This window comes from Struthio camelus, chromosome 7 (genome assembly GCF_040807025.1).
Source record: "Struthio camelus isolate bStrCam1 chromosome 7, bStrCam1.hap1, whole genome shotgun sequence".
In the NCBI taxonomy this organism is placed as follows: domain Eukaryota; kingdom Metazoa; phylum Chordata; class Aves; order Struthioniformes; family Struthionidae; genus Struthio; species Struthio camelus.
The window spans coordinates 4,947,135-4,967,374 of record NC_090948.1 but is presented as its reverse complement, the minus strand read 5'-3'; the positions used below and the strand labels follow the sequence as shown (position 1 = coordinate 4,967,374).

General features: G+C 40.3%; 1 protein-coding gene across 1 annotated transcript in view; it reads right to left on the bottom strand.

Annotated features, from left to right (window-relative positions):
- Positions 1-2,469, bottom strand: part of CPXM2 (carboxypeptidase X, M14 family member 2) — an 81,311-nt gene extending 78,842 nt beyond the window's left edge. Inside the window, exon 1 of the mRNA XM_009670541.2 lies at positions 2,000-2,469. Coding sequence (XP_009668836.1) covers positions 2,000-2,327 — 328 coding nt within the window. The 5' untranslated portion in view covers positions 2,328-2,469. The remainder of the gene's footprint in view (positions 1-1,999) is intronic.
- Positions 2,470-20,240: the final 17,771 nt, after the last annotated feature.

Genomic DNA, 20,240 nt, shown 5'->3' with positions numbered 1-20,240 from the left:
AGGAATGAGTGTTGCATAATGAAGGAGGTCATTATTGGTAGTATTGTTCTTTATCTGCTACAGAACCTGTAGGGAGTTTGGTGTATTGGGTAGGGAACTGGGAAAATACCTGTCTCACAGTAAAGATAAACAAACATTGCCCTCGCAGATTAGGTGATATCCTCATGTCTGTCACAGTGCTCCTATGTTTACTGGAGCATCTATGTAGCCACAATGACAGGGAAATTGGGAGGGAGCCAACAGGGAACCTGAAAGCAGAGCTGAATTGCAGAACAGCTGTGGGACAAGTGACAAATCTTAGCAGTTTTCAGGAGCTTCAACAATTTAGTTCTCTGGTCATGCCACCCTTTCTTCGGCAGGGAATTCTCCCCAGAGGAGACTGCATAGGCAATTCTGCCAACGAAAATGTGTTTTGTCCGGCTGATCTTTATGGCTCGAAGGCAGCAATGTGGCCCGTTGTGTTGCACCTACACAACTGCAGCAGGAGGCGAGACGCACAGGGGTACAAACCCAATCCCGCATACAGACAAGGAACCTCATGGGAACATCTCACTATCAGTGGGAATTCAGTGTTGTCTCCATGATATAGCAGAGGAAAAAGCCTGGCTCCTGCTGAGGCAGCTTGTGGTACCCATGGTTAGATAATAAACATTGTAAGTCAGTACTTCAGATGGCCCCGGCAGTGCCATCTGCTTGGGAAGCTGATGTCTAGCTGCTGGCCCCTAACAGAGCCAACGTTACAGATGTCTCATGTCTCTGTGCCCCTCAGACAAGGTATATTTTTTGTCATCTGTGTTTTCTGCCTTGAGTTATACTGGCAATCCAAACTGGCTGCCCATAAACAATTTTCAAGATTTCAGGAATGGTAATTTCTTATCACCATTTCTTATTACGAAAATTCAGATCTTTTGCTAATTAAAGGATAACTGATTTCTATTGGTGTTAATCTTGCAGTGATAATTCTCATTTACTACCTACTTCATGTAACTGCGAAAAGTTAATGTCACTATACAACCCCTGATTCTCTATTTTGCTGAACTGCATGGATTAATGACCTATTTGCAAAGTTTGTGCCATATGCTACAGCTGTTCATATTAAAAGATTCCTTTTGAAGTAAATTGGAGTTCAGCCTTAGGGGAATAGGATTTGGCCCCAACTTTACAACTCTAAAGTTTATTACATGGGCTAAACTCCCTTCTAATCGTCCCGAAACAGTAAAGTACTTACCACACATTCAGGGAACACAGGAAGAACAGACTCTTATTTCAGGGTGGTGCAACTAGCTCTTAATGGGAGCAGCTGTACTGTAATAACTGATCAAATCTTTGCAGATTTTAACAGTTGCATGTTTCCATACAATCAAATGCAAACAGTAGAAAGATGGAATTAAGGGCTGTCCTGTTTTTAAATGCATTTTTATTGCTGCTTCATTCCTTTATTTAACAGGTCAATAATTAAATTGAGTCTGCTATGGCTTAGTCTTTTACCGGGAAGGGCTTTGTCTACGTATTTTCCTCTGGAGGGCTTTAAAGTGAAATATCAAAGTAATTCACAAGTTCATAAACAAAATTAATTCAGAAACCTTTCTTAGATTAAGATGACGAGGAATAAAACAAGGTGTCACCATATACACTCAGCTCTTACTGCAGAATCAGCTGCACTTTGTCAGCTTATAGAACTGTAGCTTTAAGGGCAAGTCAGTTGTCAAGTGTAATTAAGGAGGAAAAGTCCATACACTGGCTAGAGTGCAGGGTAATTAATACATTAGCTTTCTCCAGTCCCTTTACTTGATGAGGAAGGGGTTAAAAATGCCTTTACAGCTGCTGAGGATCTACTCTGTGGGATATTAAAAATTAATGTGTCATCATCGTCACTACAAGCACATTGTTGTTATTATTACCAAGACTATCATTAACTGGATATTCATTAAAGTTAAAAGTCACAGTCAGCATGAGATTCAGCAGATTCCAAGTGCTGGAGGAGGAGGTGGAAAGTTACCTGGTGGAGTTTCAAGAATAGCTTTTCCTTTTTTGCTGGTTTTCTTCGGTTTTAACTCTTTCCTGCTTGGTTTGAACCTTGGGTGCTCCTCCTCTGTCTCTGCAGCACGGATAGTTCCTTCCTCTCCAGGTTGCTCCGTGAAAGGGAAATACTCTTCACCAGGATATGGAAAGGAATAATAATGATCCCTGTTGCTAATCTCCTGCAGGTAATAATCCTGATCCTCCATGGGTAGAGCCCGGGACAAATCCTCCAGCAGTGCTAGCCCAAAGGCACAGAGAGCAAGGCAAAGCTGAGAACATGATCCTTTCTTGCTAAGGGCAATCATTATCGTTTGTTTTTGCAAAAATCTCCTTTGCAAGTCCCAGAACTTTATTTGGAAACACGGAAAACAGAGATCCCTGGCAGCTGGCAAATCCCCAGGACATGAAGAAGCATAAAGAAGCCTGCCTGCAATAAGTGCTTCTGCTTTGGGCTAGTTTGCAAAAGTTGCGAGGAGTGCAGTGGGACGGAGGGCTGAGGAGGGAGGGCGCAGGAGCGGGGATGCATGTGATCGTAGGGCTCACCAGCCAGACACATAGACAAACACACGCAGGGAAGGCAGAGCGCTCTGCTCCGCCAGCGGTTGGCAGGTGTGACTCTCCAGAGCAGTTAACTTGCTGCTTTTGTTTTCCCGTCTTTCTTTTTTTTTTTCTTTTTTTGGTGCTTTCTTCCAAAATCACAGAGTTACAGGGCAGTTTCGGCTAAATCCCTTAAGGCTGTCTTCAGTCTTCCTATACACAATTGGTCCAAGACAGCATTTATTCAAAGAAAAGTCAAATTGGCAGCAAGCCCTTGCCTCCTTGCCTGTGTATAAATAGTCCCCCCTGCCCAGAGAGAGGCTGTATGGGATGGGTGGGTGTGCACAGAGCTGTGGATGAAACCTGCCTGCCTGGGGTTTGTGCTTGGACACTGGGCATATGAGTAGATGCGTATGTTGTGTGCCTGGGTCAAGTAATCCTCATTCTATACACACTGCACTATGTTCCCTCCAACTCTCTCTATATTTTTTTTCTTTCTTTCTTTTTTACCTTTCACACATGTAGTATCACTCTCTAGCAATGAAACAATCTCAGCTTTCCTTGTTTCCCTAACTAGCCTGACTACGTAGCGTGTGCCAATTTTTAAGATGCTTCTGCTAGGGGTAACGGTACGCAGTCCAGCTGAAAGCCAGGAAGGACACATTTCATCAGCAGTTCTTTTTCTCACTCTTTTTGGAATGATCCTGAATTTTGCTCTCTCTCTGAAACATCTTCTAAACACATTAGGCTGTATTGTGCTAGCAGCTGCACGCTTGCATCCCAGTGTAGTTAATGGAAGCAATTTGTCTGAGAATAAAATCTTATCTTACATAGTTTGCATACCTCTAAAATAACCTTTAGTGCTGAAGGAAAAACCCAACAATTGGCTTGAATGAAATACGATTTTTTTTATCCTTCCTACTGTGCTGAAAGTACCAGGTTATATTTTCATCATGGGTATAGTATTCCTTGCCATTGTCCAGGCATCTAGGAGAAAGTACTACATCTGTTACCATCCACTCTTTATTCTGTCTTTGCCATCATATAGTTCATGTGTGTTTCGCATAACCTTAATATTGTAATAAGTATAATTTCATATCTCAGCAACTATACCTTTTAGTATATTTGGGTTCCAGATTGTGGGCAATCCAGTCCCATATATTTGATTATCATCATTGCTTTCTTAATCAGTATCCCAAAAGCTCAGTGATTATGTTTCGTCTGTGGTGCTCCCTCTTACTGACACAGAAATAAATTAAAAAGTGTTTTAACTAGCCATTCTGTTTGCATTTTTCAGGGTTACATTTCTAAAAATTTGAAAACTAACTTTTTCTGTTTTTAAATGGGAATTTTTATTTTCATTTTCCAAAGTCAGAATAAGATAATCTTGGTTTTCCATTGATTTATTGAATTACATAATTTTTTAAATTTTTCATTTCATGAAAAATCACTTTCCATCAAGCATTTCAAATAGCGTTGCATAGAATAGGTGGTTTTGTCACATTTTATTCTGAAGGGGCAGTGACTGGGTAAAATGTGAGCAAAGACCCACTGAATATGGCGTGTAAAATAGTTGGTTGCTCTCGGTATTCAGTGGCAGACTGAATATCCTGGATATTCTGTCTTAGTGATTTCACAGATGTTCTTACTTTGTTTTCCCTTTCCAAAGTATCCAGTCCTGTCTTCCTTTGGTCCTAATTTCTGAGGGCAGAGCCTGAGCTACAGAAATCGTGCATTATTTTGTTACCATTTTCAGCATAGCCACTCTTTCGGAAATATTGTGGACATTCATGTATCTACAAAAGCAACAGAAAAACAGACTTTTCCTTGACATCATTAATGACCTATTTTTTTCAGTAACTAAGAGAGTTTTACCTGGAAATTATTATTTAACTCTTTGTCAAAAAGAATGCTATTAGTGTATATAAAAACAGAAGAGGGTTTACGTTTCCAAGTATAACAAGAAGTATCTTCATAAAATACAGAGTCAAGTGCACATTAGTTAAAGACCTGAGTAATGCGCTTTGGGAGAATTTTACATTATTTGTTTTTAGCAGCTTTACATATGAATGTTTCAATAGTGTATGTATGTAAACATATCTTCTTTCATATACAGCAGCTGTTCTATAATATATTACCTTTTCTGTAAAGAATTAGCTTTTTAAAATTCATCATATATATTCTAACAATGTGTAATCTTGGAATTGGACTTCTTTAAAAGATGGGTATACATAATAGCTGTATGTACATAGGTGCATGAGTATAGCTACATATAGTATAGCTGCAAACATCTTTTACTGTCAATATTAGGCCTGTGCTTATTTAATATATATAAAAATATATATTTAAATGGCTTACAAAAATCCACCCAAATATGAGCCAGACCATCATCCATCACAATACTTAGTATTCCTGTAGCCAACAACTTATTAGTGTATGTATGTTCACTGTTTTTTTTTTGGGGGGGGGGTGAGATGATCATGGTATTTGCCTATGCAAATAGATGATGCACCTCAGTTGGAGGAGATAGTCCCTCTGTCCGCCCCTCTGAGATGTAGTCACCGCTATATATCTCACTGAACCCAGGTCACTTCTGAAATGCAAAAGTATGAAGTGTTCCCCAATTCTTGAGATTTTAACCTAGCTTTCTAAGAAACAGGGCTCGTGTCACAACAGTGCGTTTGTGATTTTATCTCACCCCTGAACCTGCTGACAGATTGCAGGCAAATTCAACAAAGTGATAAGGATCTTAATTAAGTTTCTGTGTGTCGCAGTTAGCTGAGAGTTCCTCAAGTGGCCCCTTACGAACTGATCTGAGGAGCAAGGCCCCAGCGTGAGCTTGCACATTACCAGAAACAGGAGAAGCCATGCTTGACCATGCCTCTGGGGACATCTGAGCCACAAGAAAGGCTTCGCTAGGAATTCACAGTCAGCTGGGAGACACGTATCCAGCAAGCTACATTAGTTGAGAGGCTCGAGGAGCTACTGGGTTTCTCGCATGCCTTCACTTCTGCAGTTACCAAGACGTCACAGAACAGCAGACAGTGCAACAACCACTCATCCACCTTCCTCAATAACATCAAATAACTGTATTTTTCCCCTCTGTGTGTGCATCCTTAGCTCCTCTTGACAGTAGTCTCCAACTCTTAGATGACCCGAGAGACTTATTCACACAAACACATCTCTACCTGTCAGTATCTGTTCCTATATCTATCCCTGTAGCTATATCTAGTTTTCCTATGCTTAATTCCTCTCGCAGTTTAATACTTTCTGCTAATTCATGTGTTCCATGGTCAGACTACACAGAGGGAGTTGTCCCTTGAGCTCGATATTCTAAGAAATAGCCGTTATTCCTGTGCATATAAATAAGCACACGTTGCTGGTTCCCACGAGGTCCAACTGTGCTTTCAGGGTGTACATGCATGGCCCAGCAAAAAACCCATCTCTACGCAGAATTGTCCCTCTCTCAGTTCAACACGTTTATACCTTTTTTTTTCAATAGTCAAAGTCCTAGCAGCATACAATTTACAAGAAAGGCTTTCTCTTCTTAGTATCTTCAGATATTAAGATCATAGAAGTCTTGTTGATTTAGTCAAGAGATGTTTTTGGCCTAAGAAGGGCTGGTTCTTACTCTTGCCTGTAAAATATCACAATAGCTTTTAAAAGCTTACAGTTGATGTAGAAGGAGATAAAGAGACTAATATTTTTTTAGAACAACTATAACAAGCATTATCCTCCCCTCCTGGAATCACGCCAGTGATAGCATGCAAGTCATCTACACTTTGCTTTAAATCTTTGTTCCGTTGAAGTTAAACACAAAATACTCGTTATCTGCAAATGAGCAAGAGTTTCCCCTTCTGTTCCTAACAAGTATTTCTCTGAAAGATTATGGCTTACTCTCTAAGCTGAGTTAGAGCTTCTCAAGGCTGTATGTGCACATGTTTTTTGAGCTTGCTTAAACAACACTCCTGAAGCTCACGCTCCATTCTGGGACCTCCAGCAGCTCCCTATTTCCGTCCATCCCTTCTCCCCCATGAGCCGGCAGCCTTTCCTACCTTCCCTATGACTTGAGCTCTTTTTCCCCAGTTCTGATTTTCTTTATACTACTATTAAAGTAGCCGGCTTTAATGGAACTACTTCTGCCTGATGTTTGGGAGAACTGGGCCCTTTGCATTGTGCTCTTCCCCTCTTGCCCCAGGCAGCCTTGTTTCTCTGTATTGTCACTAAACATAACTTCAGGAAGTTCTGATTCAGGAATGCATTTTTGCTAAGGAAAGGTATAATTGTATGTGTAAAAATTGTCCTGGTTCAAGATCTTCATTTATATTTATATTGCACACTGAATGATCACACATTTATTCTACTTTAAACTGCTTGGTGTCTCCTGCAACTTTTCTTTCTGAATATATGTATTGTTTTCAATTGGAGAAAAACTTTGTGGTTGGGAAGAAAAGATGAAGAAATAGGCAGCTTTCTTTCACTACCATTTCACGGTAGCTTTCTGAGGTAGTACATAAGTTTTTTATATGCCTTGGCAACAAAACAACACTAAAAATAACTTTTCTTCCAAGCACCAGTGAAGTTTCTGTCCCTCTGTACTTCAGATCTGTAGTGATTCATGGACAACAAAATGGAGCAAGGAAATGGAATTACACTTTTTAAACGCTCGATTCTTTTTCACGTAAAGCATTAACTCCTGCTTTCAGTGCGGTCAAAACATCTCAGAGGAAATGGAAACCTAACACTGACCTTGGAAAATACAAAGTAAACTGCATTTAACATTTGTGTGTCTTTTAAATGTCTGTTTCTTAGGTATGTAAACAGAGGCAGGTACTTGCTAGGACTCCTTTTGCTTTCCTTTTTATGCATACTGCATCCATCCTTACGGTGTCTGGGCACTTAAAAGCCTATTTTTTTGAACTTTTTTGATAAGACAGAGCCTTCAAAGAATGGCTCTTACTCAAAAGCTGGCAGGATACAAAAACAAGATCTCATAGGGACACATTTTATTCATTTTTAAGACATGTTTGACTTTAAAGGGAAAAATATACAGGAACTTTTTCATTTGTCTTTTGAGCTTATCAGATATAGCTATAAAATACGAGTGATGGCTCTAGAGAACGGTCAGGTATGCTCCCCTCCCTCCAGAGCAGGCTGCTATTTCCTTTAGGAAAATAGAATTTAAAGTAAACAGATGACATTAATTGAGGCAATTATTTCTGTTAGAAATTACTTATTTTAATTATTTAGAAATGCAGCATGCACCCTGACTGGGAAAATTAGCCCCGTGCATTCTCTTTAACTTTTCTGGTAAGAACAACATGACCTTCAGATAATCATTCGTCATATTGCCTCCTCACTTGCGACTGAAGAAAAAGCTCAAATTGCCATGGAAACAAAAGTTCCCTGTTCTTTTACACTTCCCTGTGTTATGAGATTATTTTCACTGTCTGAACCATTTTCTTAGCTAGAAAAGGAATTGTTGAATTTTCATGTGTCGAGCATCCCCAAGTCATCTTAGGTGATGGCTGAGCTCATGGCAGAAATACTGCGGACCAGAGTGCGGACCACAGACTGCATGCCAGCATCCCTGTTATTCAGGGGTATTTAGACCAGATATATTGGCATCAGTCCATTTCTGTTGGAGAGGTGAAAAATTTCTATATATTCTTTTCCAGGGCTTTCTTTACTTTTCCCTTCCATGTTGAGCAGATGAGAAGAAACAGCATTTAAAGAAGGACAACATTAACCAGTGTGCTTATGACATAAATAAAGCCCCTCAAAATTTCTGGCATTTTCCAAGCAACGCAATAGTTCTTTATGATGGGAACTACATTTCTTCATACCGCAGAATGCCTGTAGATCTAATGCCGACAGCGCATTGCCCTGGCATTTGGCAGCCACTGCTGGATCAATGCCAGCCAGAACATCAGTAAAAAAGAGACTGAAGAGGCTCCTATGTGATTCAAAAAATTTGTAATACAAGCAATACAGAAATGGGAACTGACTATTAATATTCTTTTCTTTGGCTGATTTATCAGCATTTGAAAGACCCGAGGTCTGCATTAGTTAATGATTTTAAATAGAGTTAGTTGCATCAATCAAAAAACAGGCAAGTGTACCGTGCATTTTATTTTAACTCTAAGGAGGTAGTAATGAGACAACAAAGATTACCGGATTGCATTAGTTTTATGCAACACTTGGAGAAAACAGTACAAAATGCTCTCACTGTACCCACACCCAGGCTGAGGGTGATGTGTGTTGGAACCTCCTTTTAATTCTACTTGTATGAAAACAGTCACTTCCAAACGATTCCTGTGGACATCACCTACCTGCCAACATTTGAATTTCAAAAAATAATGGCTCTCACATTTCTGTCTGGTATTTCCTGGACCAAAATTCCTGTACATGTGCCATGCAGAATGTGAGCAGTATGTTTAACACATCCCAGGCAGCAGCAGGGAAATGCAATGTGGAGTTTGTCTGAAACTTACTCAAAGGCCAGCATTTTTTGGATATCCACAGCCTAAGCAGAGCCTGAGAAGTCATGGAGAAAAGTCAGGTGGAACTGAAGATGACATAAATGTAGAAGTCTTTGTCATGCCAAATGCAGTAATAGAGCTAGCAAATGTGACATCATCAGAGAGTAGTCCTTAACATGTCTGAATTTAAAGATGGATTTTAAAGTCGGAAAAGCAAGGAATGATTCCTATCAGATACAGTAAAGTAGTATTCGTGGCTGTGATTCATTTGGATTAATAAATATGTAATGTCCTACTTCCATATGATAACTATGTGCCTGCATTGCTTATGTCCACATCTGAACAGATTTGATGTAATTTATCAAAGCTTCATTATTTATAACTGATATATTTGTTTGAAAGTGGGAAGAGCTGATTTTGTTAATCTTCATGTTTCTGAGAATATGCTCTAAGTACCTTCTATAATGCGTTCACTTACTAAAACACTGAAAATGCAAGGAACTATGGGAAAGAAGCTCTGAAATAAGTTTTTACTTGTCATGCAGCAGGCATCAAAGATTAATGTCAGACTTACATTAACAGATATGACAATATAATTTTACAGCTATGTAATAAACTTGTTCGAACCTGACTTAACAGCCATTAAAAAAGGACTTGTGCCAACATGTTGGATAAGGCTGTTTGAAAGGTTCAGCGATAGGCTCTAAAGATGCAATGAAGCTTTAAGGCTATGCAGATGTTTACCAGTAAATGGTACGGCACAAATTAAAAAGTTCAAGAGAATTTTTTGCCATCTCATACCAAAAATGTCCACCAATGAGAAATGCATTAACATATTGCTCCATGTCAGCCCTTTGCATGAATTCTTCTGTGAAGCATCGTGGTGAAAAGGACTGGGCCCTGGATAGTAATCAGAAAACCTATATTCTACCATGTCAGGTGGGGCAAGTCACCTCATTTGCATTTTCTTGCAGTTTTTAATGTCTTGAGTATTTAGCTTCCTAAAATCATAGAATAGCGTAAGTTGGAAGGGACCTCAGAGGGATCAGCTTCCCCCTTCCTTCTCCCTTCCTTGTATTTAGTCTCCACAGTCTCCAAGACAGGATTTATTTCTTATGCTGTGATTGTATAGCACCATGTACTAATGGTGCTAACACTATTAGAGATAATATTGACTTTACTAGAATTGTATCGTTCAGAGTACATTTGGGTTACTCAGTCTGAATTTTGGAAATACTGAAACTTGGACAAGCACATCCAGTGGTGCTGTTCAGTTTGTTTTTGCTTTTTTCATGTTGTTTACTGCAAACACCATCCAAGTAAAATATCACAACTTTGTCTGAGGCCACATAAGCTTGTCGGCTGAATAGAGAGTCATTTCCGGCAGCATTCATCAGGATTTAAGCAGCTTATCTCAGCCTCAGAAATAATGATAATAATAATATTTTTAAAGGGAAACACTCATAACTGATATTAAGAACTGCTGTCGTCTTTGGAATACTATCCAGACAAGTGAGTTTTTTATTTACTTTTTTACGGCTGTCACTGGAATTGATAACCAAAGCTGGTACAAAGCAGTTTCAAAATTCTCCTGGCATTTTTATAGATGCTGTTACTGCATGTGACTTTCTCTTCTTTCCCTATCAGTGTTCCTTATACATGTGTCCCAGGGTCAGCTTCCTTTTGGTGGGCTGTGACGTGTTTCCGCGCTCAGCGCCAGAGTGTCAGAGGAAACGTAGCAGATACGATGCTGCTTCTCCGGATGCCTACGTCAAGCAGGCTTCCCTAATCTCCACGGTCACTTTCGCAGATTTTAATACACGTATGCTGCTGAGACTTGCGTTCACGCCTGTGACTGCGATGCTTCATCGCTCGTTTCTTCAGCTCAGTGGCCACAGTCTCATGGCTCCATTTCATGAGAAATCTCATAAGGTTTGCTGCAGTTTTCGAATGAGGTCATTAGACTTCCTGTCTGAATTGGCAGCAAGACTGGTAACCCTGGGAATGGGACATCAGCAGAAATGGAAACTTCCTAAGCTTTGAGGTTAGCCTAATACTTATGAAAGCATAACACAGTAGCATAATTGGTTTCCCATTTTAGCTTCACAGGTGATTTGAAGCAATATTAAATATGATTCTTTTTCTGAAGATAAATAAGCATTTTCAAAACCCATTCACTCTTCCTATTTCATTCACTTTTGTCAAAATCCCAGCAGAAACTCACAAAAAGCTCAAGAGCATTTCCATGGGAACATTACTAAAGGCTTCTTTGCCAATGACTGGGGAAAAATGAAAACTTAGCTTCTCTCTCTCTCCAGAGGACTCTGTCATGCACTTAGACATTTTGATTATTTATTAAGGCTGAGAGATGGCTTTAAGTTTTAAGGCTACTCTACACGTATTTTAACTAAGATTACAGTCACATGAGGTCATGGTACTTTATCACTGTTAGAAGTCACCTGTAAACACTCATCTTTAAACTGTGATTATATAAAAAAGGTCACATCCTTCATATACTTCTGGATTATCACTTATGAATTCAAACTGCCAAGGGCATCGCAGAAGCATAATTTTTCCATCTTCCCTCCCTCAAGTCCCATAGAAGGTAATTTACATAGCAGGGACTTTGGAAATTCCTGTCCCATTATATCGCACTGTCACCATGCTGTCTTCCTGTTCTGCTTTCAAGATGTCTGTCCACCTGCAGTGCCCTCTTCTTAATCTGCTTGATTTCATTTGAACTGAATGGAAAAGTCAAGGTAGCAAATAGTTTTCCTTCACATAATATGGAAATTGGAGGCTGAATAGTGAAAAGACAGCCAAAGCAGTAACCCCAGTGATGGAAAACTGCACTGTTTTTTGAACCATTTTCTGTTGTGTTTAGCTAGCTGGCTTGTCAACATACAGATAGCTTCAGGACAACCAAAGCACATGAATTCTCTTGCCAAAATGGCAATTAGGTGGTGTGGAAGAGAGCCAAGGGCACTTACTCAGGAGTGGGGAGCAGGAGGCACGAAGAAAAGTTGAGCTCACTGTGATGAGGTATCATAGGCATCCAGTTATTACAGGGAAGCCATATAGGGGACATAGGATGGAGATCCAGAGGAAATCATGCTTCACTAACTTTACTGCTCACACGCTAGCTTGTGTTCTAAATGCCACTAAATACTTTTACTGACATACATAAAAACATGGCAGATTGCTTGATTTCCTGACATATGACTTTAGGGCTAGGTTATGGTTGTTGTGTTGAATATTCACTGTGCACAGATGAATTCCTATCTTGTTCCCTTTGAAACCAAAAAGACGAATTGAGTGGAATCAAGATCTAAATGGGGAGCATAGCGATTATTATTGAGAAGTTCAAGATGTCACTGAATCACGAATTTTTAAAATCACTCCTGTGCATACCATACAGCATAAAAGAAGGCTATGTGACCTTCTTTTTCGTTAGCTAAGTCACACAGCTGTGATGTCACTGAAGGTGTGACATAACATTTTCTACCATGACCTAGAAGAAAAAGAGAGGCTGACAGGAGTGTGCCATGGTCTTCCAGTCCCCAGCACCTGACCAAAATTCTATGTTGCAGGTTTCCTCAGGGGGAAAATGCATGATTTAGAGAGATCCTCTATAGAGGAAGTGTTGCTGCTGCCTTCATGCGTGAGCTAGCAATGGTCCAAAGCTGGTATTTCTGCACCAATATTTCTGACGTGTGATTTTTATGTGCCCTTTAAGGTTAACAGGTAAAAAAGTAGAGCAGACTCCTGAAACATTTTCCTGAATGATGTTCCAGATACATAGGCAGCATATCACCAAACTCTAGGGACTTTTATAGACATACTTGGTTTGAATCACGTATATTCATCTTACATGCGGAGGAAGAAAGAAACTGCGCTAACAATATATGCCCTCCCAATGAAGTCGCCATATGTGGAATTTAGGTTGCAGCTAAGAATTTCTGTGCTTTTTGACAGCTGTGAATATCTGCAGTGATTAGTTTCATAAATTAATATGGATACAATCTGTGGTAGCTGACCATTGTTCCTAAACTTTTACAATGATCTGAGCTACTGTCAGCCGCTTCTTTGATACCACAGTTGCAATAATTTTCGTTCCTGATTCAGCAGGCCTTCTTCTCAGAGCTCTCGGTGGGCACGATTTGAGCAGGGCAGGAAAGTTTTCCCCTGTCCTGAGTGACTTTGCGATCTGCAAATGCAAGTGAAGGACTGTGAGCCGTGTGAGCAAGAAGAGCACTCGTTTATGCAAGGCTAGCAGGCTTCATAAGTGGTCATGGATCTTATTTGCCTGTACGTCCCCTCATATGATGTCCCAGTGGTTCACTACAAGTTGGTGTTAGTTCTTCAAGATACTCAGGAATCTACTCAGACTAACTAAGCATCTTCCAATGTCATATTTTCCGGTGTGCTGAACTTAGCAGATGGTAGTCACATTTCTCCTGTCACAGGCCAGGCTGTCTCTGCATTTGCAATAAGCCAGAAAGCACTGGATTTCCTGAAAAAGTGTGGCTGATGTGATTGTCCTGTCAATCTAATGACAGTGGATTGAATACTGCAGTGGCATAACAGGGAAGGAGCCAAAAGGCCCCTGAAAAAGAGGGCCACCAGCCGTGGAAGAGGATGGATTGCCAGCTGGCTTTGCCTAAAGCTACCTCAACAGGATTAGGATTAGCATCCCCTGCTGTAGTGCTGTGGAAATGCTGTTTGAGAGCCTTCCCATATACAAAAAAACCACGTACTGCCTCCTGGCCTGCATGGTAAACAGCATTTAAGCAACTGAGGGAGAGCACAGCCGGAAAGATGGATGTGATGTGCCTAGAAAGCTTTTTGTTGCTGTAGCAGATGTATCTTCACCTTGATGGTGGAAAATCAGCTTCAAAAGTTAGGGTCAGCTGGAGGATCACATACGGCTGTTTTCTGCGTGGTTCACTTTTAATTGTAATCCATCATACATACCAGACTAATGGATTACAGTGCAGCAGCTTTAGCATTCATCTTCCTTTATCTTGGAAAATCTGGGTAACAGCATTAAACACAATTTTCCATAAATGATTTACATGAGGAGGTCAACCTCATAGTTGCAATGGAAAATATTTGTTTCTTTTTATTTCACCCACTCATATGTAAATTCTTCCTGCCTACTTGTCTAGGGCATGAAAGAAAAAATACTTATAAGGCAATGTTGAAAATGCCCTGGAAAGTACTAGAAGCTTAAAACAAAACAGTAGGACACAGAAAGGCAAAGCAAGATACACTAAATTCCAGACAGACAGCCAAATTCCACAGATAATCATTAATCTAGAAAAAAATCCTTGCAATTTCTAAGATTATTGGGAGGGGGTTGTGGTTGCTTTTGATTTAACCTTGCTAGTATTTCAACACTTACCTCTGCATAAATAGCATCTCCGTTGCTCATCTACCACAGTGACAGCGAGAGAGGTGAGCCACATGTAAGGTTTCAAATTTAAACCACAATCTAATTCAGTTTATGACCTGCCTGGAATGTGAAGTACACTTGCTGTAAACCTTGTGCAAACATCATTCCCAGCTCTAATTTACAAAAATTTCGCTTTAAAAAGCCCTAATGAAATGGTGTTTATACAGCACCACTTGTCAGTGTCAGCAGCTCTTGGAAGCCTCCAGCCTGGTTTTGCAGCCGTGCCCAGCGGCTGAGTGCAGCTAGGGGAGCTGTTGCAGGGAGCCCAGCGTTTCCAGGGCCTGGAGCCAGCCCAGTGCTTGATCAGTCCAAACATCCATTCTTCAGGCCGCAGATCTCAGGTCATCACACCAAGGAGGGAATGTGTAGCTTACAGATTTGCGTTTTCCAAAGGCAGAAGCCACCACTGCAGTCAGTGGGTCACACCTCCTAGGTGAACTTCCCCCAGGGTATCCAGAGAGATTACTGTTCAGAGAGAAGGGAAAAAGCCACTCTTGGTTTTACGAATTCTCAGTTATGGATCATCTACTCCTGTCCTCCAGCTGATGCTTCAACTTTCCCATTTCTGCTTCTGCTATCAAGTAGTGATTGCCTACTTCTATCTAAGTTTCATCTTAGGCATCTGAGGTATTTTATAGTGTGATCCTTAATTCCTGTGCCATCGTTTCACATGACTTCATATTCTGTTTGTTACAATGTTGGAGTTTTCAGCTCCTGGAATTTTTCAAATGGCTGGTTTTTGCTAAGAAAATGGCCACAGTGTGATATCAGAAAGTTTTATTGTCAGTCTAATAACATTCAATTGAGGTAACATTGTCTTCACAGACAGACCGTTACGGCTTGGTTTGTCAGTCTCTTTCATTTCCTTGTCTGAAACTAAATGTCTGTGCTATAAAGAAAGGTTGAAAATGGAGTGCTTGTGCTTTTAGTCTCTTCAGAACGGGCTGTAATTGTGCTTCTATAAATAAAATATCAAATGCTATTAGTCCTGGAGAATCAGAAGTTCATGTTCACCTGTAAGCATATATGTGATGATACCACACTCCTACAAGATCAGATTCAGGACTTGAGAGACAGGAAATCTTTTCTTCTCTAAGTTTCTCCCTTTCCCTCAGGCACGGAAGTTCTCCTTGCACACTTTCTGCTTGTCCAGTCTCTTTGCACTAGCAACAACACATGGTCCAGTCACCAGGTCAGAGAGCTAAGGAATAACAGAGCTGAGTTTTACTTTTAGCTCTGTCTTTACTTTTCGCTCTCTCATTGACTTACTGTGTGAACTTGGCCATGTTGCTTACACTTTCTGTGACTCACTTTCTCCATTTTTTCTCCTTTGAAAAAAATGCATTTTTATGCGACTGATAGGAGTTAATAGCAGTATCGAGTTAATAGCAGTATCGACTTGTGCTTACATGTGTAGGTGTCGCATATTTCACATACGTTCAATATTACCAGATAACCTTGTTCTGAAAAATTAAGCTAGGAAGATTCACTAGTAGATTGACTATTAATCACGCTCTAGCATCCTAACAGGAGCAGGCAGGATGATGGAAGCATCTTGGCAACTGTTGAAATAGTGTCACCTGGTTGCAGTCCATTCTCCACATTATTTCTTAAAGGACCTGCAACTTGCATACTACCAACCAGTTCTACAAACATCCTGTTTATAAAAGGGGTTGTGAGAGTCGTCTTCCTGTTAATATCGTTTTTCAAGTCTCATCTCAGAGCAAATTTCCTGGTTAAAATGGTGATAATATGTAATCATGCCTGGTTTTTTTTTTACTTTATCGCACACAAAAAAGACAATGAATTAATAGATGATTCCTGTAAATGTTACTTTCCAAAGCAAAGGAGGCAGTGCTGAATTTTTACACTTTTCACTGAAATTAGGATATTTCCCTAATGGAGGAAATTTAGCATGCAAATTTTGAGTTACATGTAACATACAATTTTCAGTATAAATTGTACTGTGTGTATATATTTTTAATAGAAAGATATAGGAGGACTGATTACTGCTTTTATAGGGTTGCTATAAAGTTGTAAAAGAGTAGTGTTCTTAAATGTTTAATTATACAGTGGTAGCTGTATTTTACATATATGCCTGAATGCTTATAATGTGCATTGCATATAATTAATTATAATTACATAATAGTATTGGCTAGTGGGAAACACCTCATACACTAAATAGTTTGCATGAAGCTGGGAGCACACTGGTGGACTGTGTTTGTCAGAAGATCACATTGTAAAGGCTGCTGTTGTAAGACAGCCTCTTCGATCAACTCCAGAAGAGGGAAGGGCGTGGATATAAGAAAGAAAGAGAAGAGTAAGGAGAAGTTAGGGGTTTTCTGAAAGCTTCATAGCTCCTGAAGTTAAACTTTACATGAGGAAAGGACTGTGTCTGCATAAATCGGACTTCTCAGAGGTAAAATGTAGTCGGCTCAATGAGTGCTAATTTCTCTGAGGTCCTGATAATGAATTACTATCATTTTAGATACGAGCTAGATTGCCAATCCTTTGCCCAGCATCAGGAAGGAGCTGCTGTGGCCCCCTGAGCCTGACGGACAGTTTGCCCTGGTTCGCTGGGACGGGCTCTCTGGCTAGACGCGGGGCAGGCTGACATTCCTCGGAAGGGCTGCTAATGAGGGTTTAAAAAATGAGGTCAAGGATTTGTTTTTGTCCTGAAAAACATGCAGGTGATAATGATGTGTAACTTCTCCTTTTTCCACACTTATCATTAATTCAGGCTAATTCTGAAGAATAGGCTTATGATCTGGATGGTGCATGTTGTTGTAATTGGATATTTAACTCTCCTTACGGAAGCTCAGAGGAACTGAATACTTTCTGACAAAAACAGCAAAAACTCTTAAAAATGCCTGTTGACAATCTGAAAGGCTGATGTCATCACAAGGGTGATATGTGTGGGTGCTTGTCCTGTTAGTTAATGCCTCTTTCTGTATGGCTCTAGGTAGTTAATGATTAACACACAATAGTGGTCAGAATGGACTAACTCAAATTGCTATTATTACTTCTCTAAATAAATGCAAATCATAATTGCAAATAAACAACAACAACAGCCAGGCTGACCTTTAAGTGCAGCATGCAAACAAGCTCAATACAAATAGTTATCCTGACTGATTAATAAGAGGGAGCGTGGGTCTCTCTCTCTGTTCTGGGAGCCACCCTGTCAGAGTTACTCTTCCTTCCTGATCGTTTTGCAGCTTGTTCTAAAAAAATCCCTCCTGTCTAGGCCTGTTTGATTTTCTGGATCTGTACCAGACTATATTCTGTGACAGTTAATAAAGTCCAGGACTGATAGATTAATTTAAACTGTAAGTGGAAATCTAAAAAGACGCCTAGAAAATGCTACTGTATCCCGCAGACTGATAGCAAATCAGCCTGGTGAATAGCTTAGAAGCGGTTTTCATGTGAGAATAGCTGGAGGAGTGTGAAATCTTCTCTGCTTTTGATTACCTCCCTGGGAGTGCTGTCTCTCCATCAGGATGCCAAGTTTTCCCAAGGATCACATTACGCACTTTGGGTCAGATTGCGCTACAGAGAGTCACCGTCAGTTGTTTGACATCACTTCACATGCCTGACGTTTCAAGAACAATAAACATGGTAATTTAAGGTTTGTGTTGCTAAGCACTAGGTGCACGTGGTACACTTTTTTTGCCCACCTCTCCTGTGATTCCTTTTTCTTCTGTTAGTCTGCTATGATTTCTGAAGGGTTCATCATGTGCATAGTGGTGGCTTGGAGCTTCCCATGTGCATTATCCTGACTGATTTCCTCCAGAAGTCAATGGGGCCACACTGGGCACGGCTGCATCAAGTCAGGTACCAAAGCAAAAGTCAAGAAATAAGTGTATTACAAGATAAGGCCTAAAATCTGCCTGAAAACGAGAACATAAACTATGATTGTTTGCATTAGATGATAAGCCATTGCAATAAAAATTAAGATAAATAACATTTTCCATTTTCTTGTGATCCAGATACTTGCAATGTATCTCCCCGCATAAATTCTCTGTTGTCTATTGACAATCAGTTCAGGCTATGGGCTGTGCCTCATCCAGAGCATCAGTAATATGTATTTCATGAAAATAAGAAGTCAGGAAAGAAAATTAGCAGGAACTTTGAATCTTTGCAACTTCCAGGTTCTCTGTCGAATTCCAACGAGCCTGGCCAACTGGAACACAAGTTCTTAAAGAAAACATTCTCACGGTATGGACATACAAGCCTAATTAATTAACAAAACAGGCTAATTAGGGAATCAAACTGGGATTTGGTAACAACATCCAGAACAGTAATAAAACCAATCACGTGTGCGCAATTAACATGCTGTGAAGATTTAAGCCAATAATTTGTAACTTTGTCATCTTCTTTGTCAGAAATGTCGTCAGAAAAAGGCGAAGAAGTCCTAGCAACCAGGATAAGGGCCATTGTGCAGATCAACCGTTGGACATAAATTAATGCGGGTCACAATGTTAAGTAAGAGCCACGGAGAGCTCTGCAGTGCCACTGAGGAGAGTGACTGAGCCGAGGTTAGCTTGTCTGACTTGCGAGAGCCTATTTTGTGAGAGAGCTTCTTGAACATTTCCTTAAAATTATCTCAAATATGCTGGACCAATTTAAATGAAGCTGTACAAAAATGCCAATTATAATTAATAACGAAAGCAGCTGAAAGAAACATGCATGTTCATTTACCCAGCCTCCAGCGCCGTTCACGCTGAGACCCACCAGCACAGCGACAGCTAGGTACACGGGGCATGCTGTTCTCAGCTGATCAGTCAAGAACGTGAGGCACATGTAGCGATAAACTGATGCAAATCTGGTGCAGAGAAAATGAGTATTTCATTCTGGCTGCCTAGCTTTTCTGGAATAGACGACCCTGGCCTGACTCTCTTGGCTCTGTCTTCCACTGAGTGAATTTACTCTCTGTGCTGTTGGAGGGAGAAAAGACTATTATTAATGATGTGTCTACAGTGCCCGCTGTGACAGCCAGCTTGCCCTGTCCACTCCTCCTTTCTCTTTCTTGACGTGCCCCTTACATTTGTGGTGGGCTGAGAGACGTAACATGCCACCGTCTTGACACTGAGGCTTCTTGTCAGAAAGAGTCCTCACTTCTTTCTTTCAAGCTGCTGCTTGGATGGCTCTGCACGATTTAGCCCTCACACCCCAGGCTGGATGGTGATTTCAGCCTAGTAACCTAAGGGAAAGTGCTGAAGGGACCCACGTCCGCTGGTCAGAGGGTGGGTAGCGGGAACTAGAATATAAATAACTCTCATAACTAACTTTAATGAAAACCAGGGGTTTTGCTAAAGATCAAGCTTAGTTTTTAGGAGCCATGGTTTTAATGACATTCATGAAAATAAACCATGCTTTTAGAAAGCTTATTCTTGGGAGTGTTGCAAGCCTTGCTTACGTTTGCAAGCACTGTTATCTTACTTTTTTAAAACTTTAATTCCTTTCTTTCTTGTGCTCTGGGTGAAGTGGTTATGCTATGACATACAATCCGAAACAATACTGTAGACAGGTGTCTTCTCTATAAGAATGAATAGTATCGCACATGTCTTTACTTGCGGTTGCTTCGTTCGCACTAAAGAAAACGTCTAATGAGCCTTTTGTCTCTGTAATGTATTGAAGAATAACTATTTCAAGGTGAAATCTGAGACTTAAAAATTTGAAAATGGGAGGGACAGGGGAGAAAGTATTTTGAATTTCACCACAATTGAAATGCCAGTGTTTGCAAG